This window comes from Rhinopithecus bieti, unplaced genomic scaffold (genome assembly GCF_001698545.2).
Source record: "Rhinopithecus bieti isolate Rb0 unplaced genomic scaffold, ASM169854v2 scaffold_56246, whole genome shotgun sequence".
In the NCBI taxonomy this organism is placed as follows: Eukaryota; Metazoa; Chordata; class Mammalia; order Primates; family Cercopithecidae; genus Rhinopithecus; species Rhinopithecus bieti.
In genome coordinates this window covers 212872-213804 of record NW_016821943.1, presented here as the reverse complement: position 1 = coordinate 213804, position 933 = coordinate 212872, and the positions used below count along the sequence as shown (strand labels likewise).

At 61.8% G+C, this 933-nt stretch overlaps 1 protein-coding gene across 1 annotated transcript in view; it reads left to right on the top strand.

Moving 5' to 3' along the window:
• The window catches only part of LOC108521077 (uncharacterized), a 28855-nt gene extending 28529 nt beyond the window's left edge, over nucleotides 1–326 (top strand). Inside the window, exon 15 of the mRNA XM_017860651.1 lies at nucleotides 235–326. Within this exon, the coding sequence (XP_017716140.1) occupies nucleotides 235–326 (92 nt within the window). The remainder of the gene's footprint in view (nucleotides 1–234) is intronic.
• The last annotated feature ends 607 nt before the right edge of the window (nucleotides 327–933 follow it).

Genomic DNA, 933 nt, shown 5'->3' with positions numbered 1-933 from the left:
TGAGACGGAGTCTGGCTCTGTGGCCCAGGCTGGAGTGCAGTGGCACGATCTCGGCTCACGGCAAGCTCCGCCTCCCGGGTTCCCGCCATTCTCCTGCCTCAGCCTCCTGAGTAGCTGGGACTACAGGCGCCGCCACCTCGCCTGGCTAGTTTTTTGTATTTTAATAGAGACGAGGTTTCACTGTGGTCTCGAACTGATGTTTCTTTAGGAATGATGGTCCCCTCTTCCCCGCAGCATCCTGCCTTGGTGAAGCAGCTGCCACCTATGTCTCCAGCCCGAGCCTGACATCGCTTCCTGGCCCCACCACTGGCTCACCCCAGCCCTAGCCACTTCCCCAGGTCTCTCCCCAGCACCCACTACCCTGCCAGCCTGGACGTTGCCTTTGGGGACCCTTGCAGCCCCAGGGAGGAAGGCCTCCTATCCTGAAGCTGTCTAGGGCCAGTCCCGGGCCAGACTCCCACCCAGGGAGCTCCAACCCAGCAGAACTAGAGGCAGAACAAGGGGTGCTTGGTGGGGAGACTGGGCAGAGCAGGGTGGGGTCCCCAGGGCTCTCCCCTCACGCACTGTCTGCTGTTCATATGAGGATGGAGCCTGCCTTCTCCAAGCAACTGCAGACAGACAGTGGACATGAGGACAGGAAGATCTCTGCAGACCAGGAGAACAGTCAGGACGAGGGCTGGACCATGAAGAGGGACAGGTCTGCCTCAGAAGGCTCTGAACTCCAGGGCACAGGGTGGCCCTGATGACCCTGCCCAGAGACACACTGGGAGGGGCAGAACCCCGAACCCGGACAGAGGAGCACTGGCGCTACCATCCAACCCACTCCAGGGTCAGGTGGGCACTCAGGAAGGCGCGGAGCCCCATTTCCTGCATGACTCCACCCGGGTGGACAGTGGAGGGGCTTTCCACGTGCTGAAGGCAGACCCCAGGGTC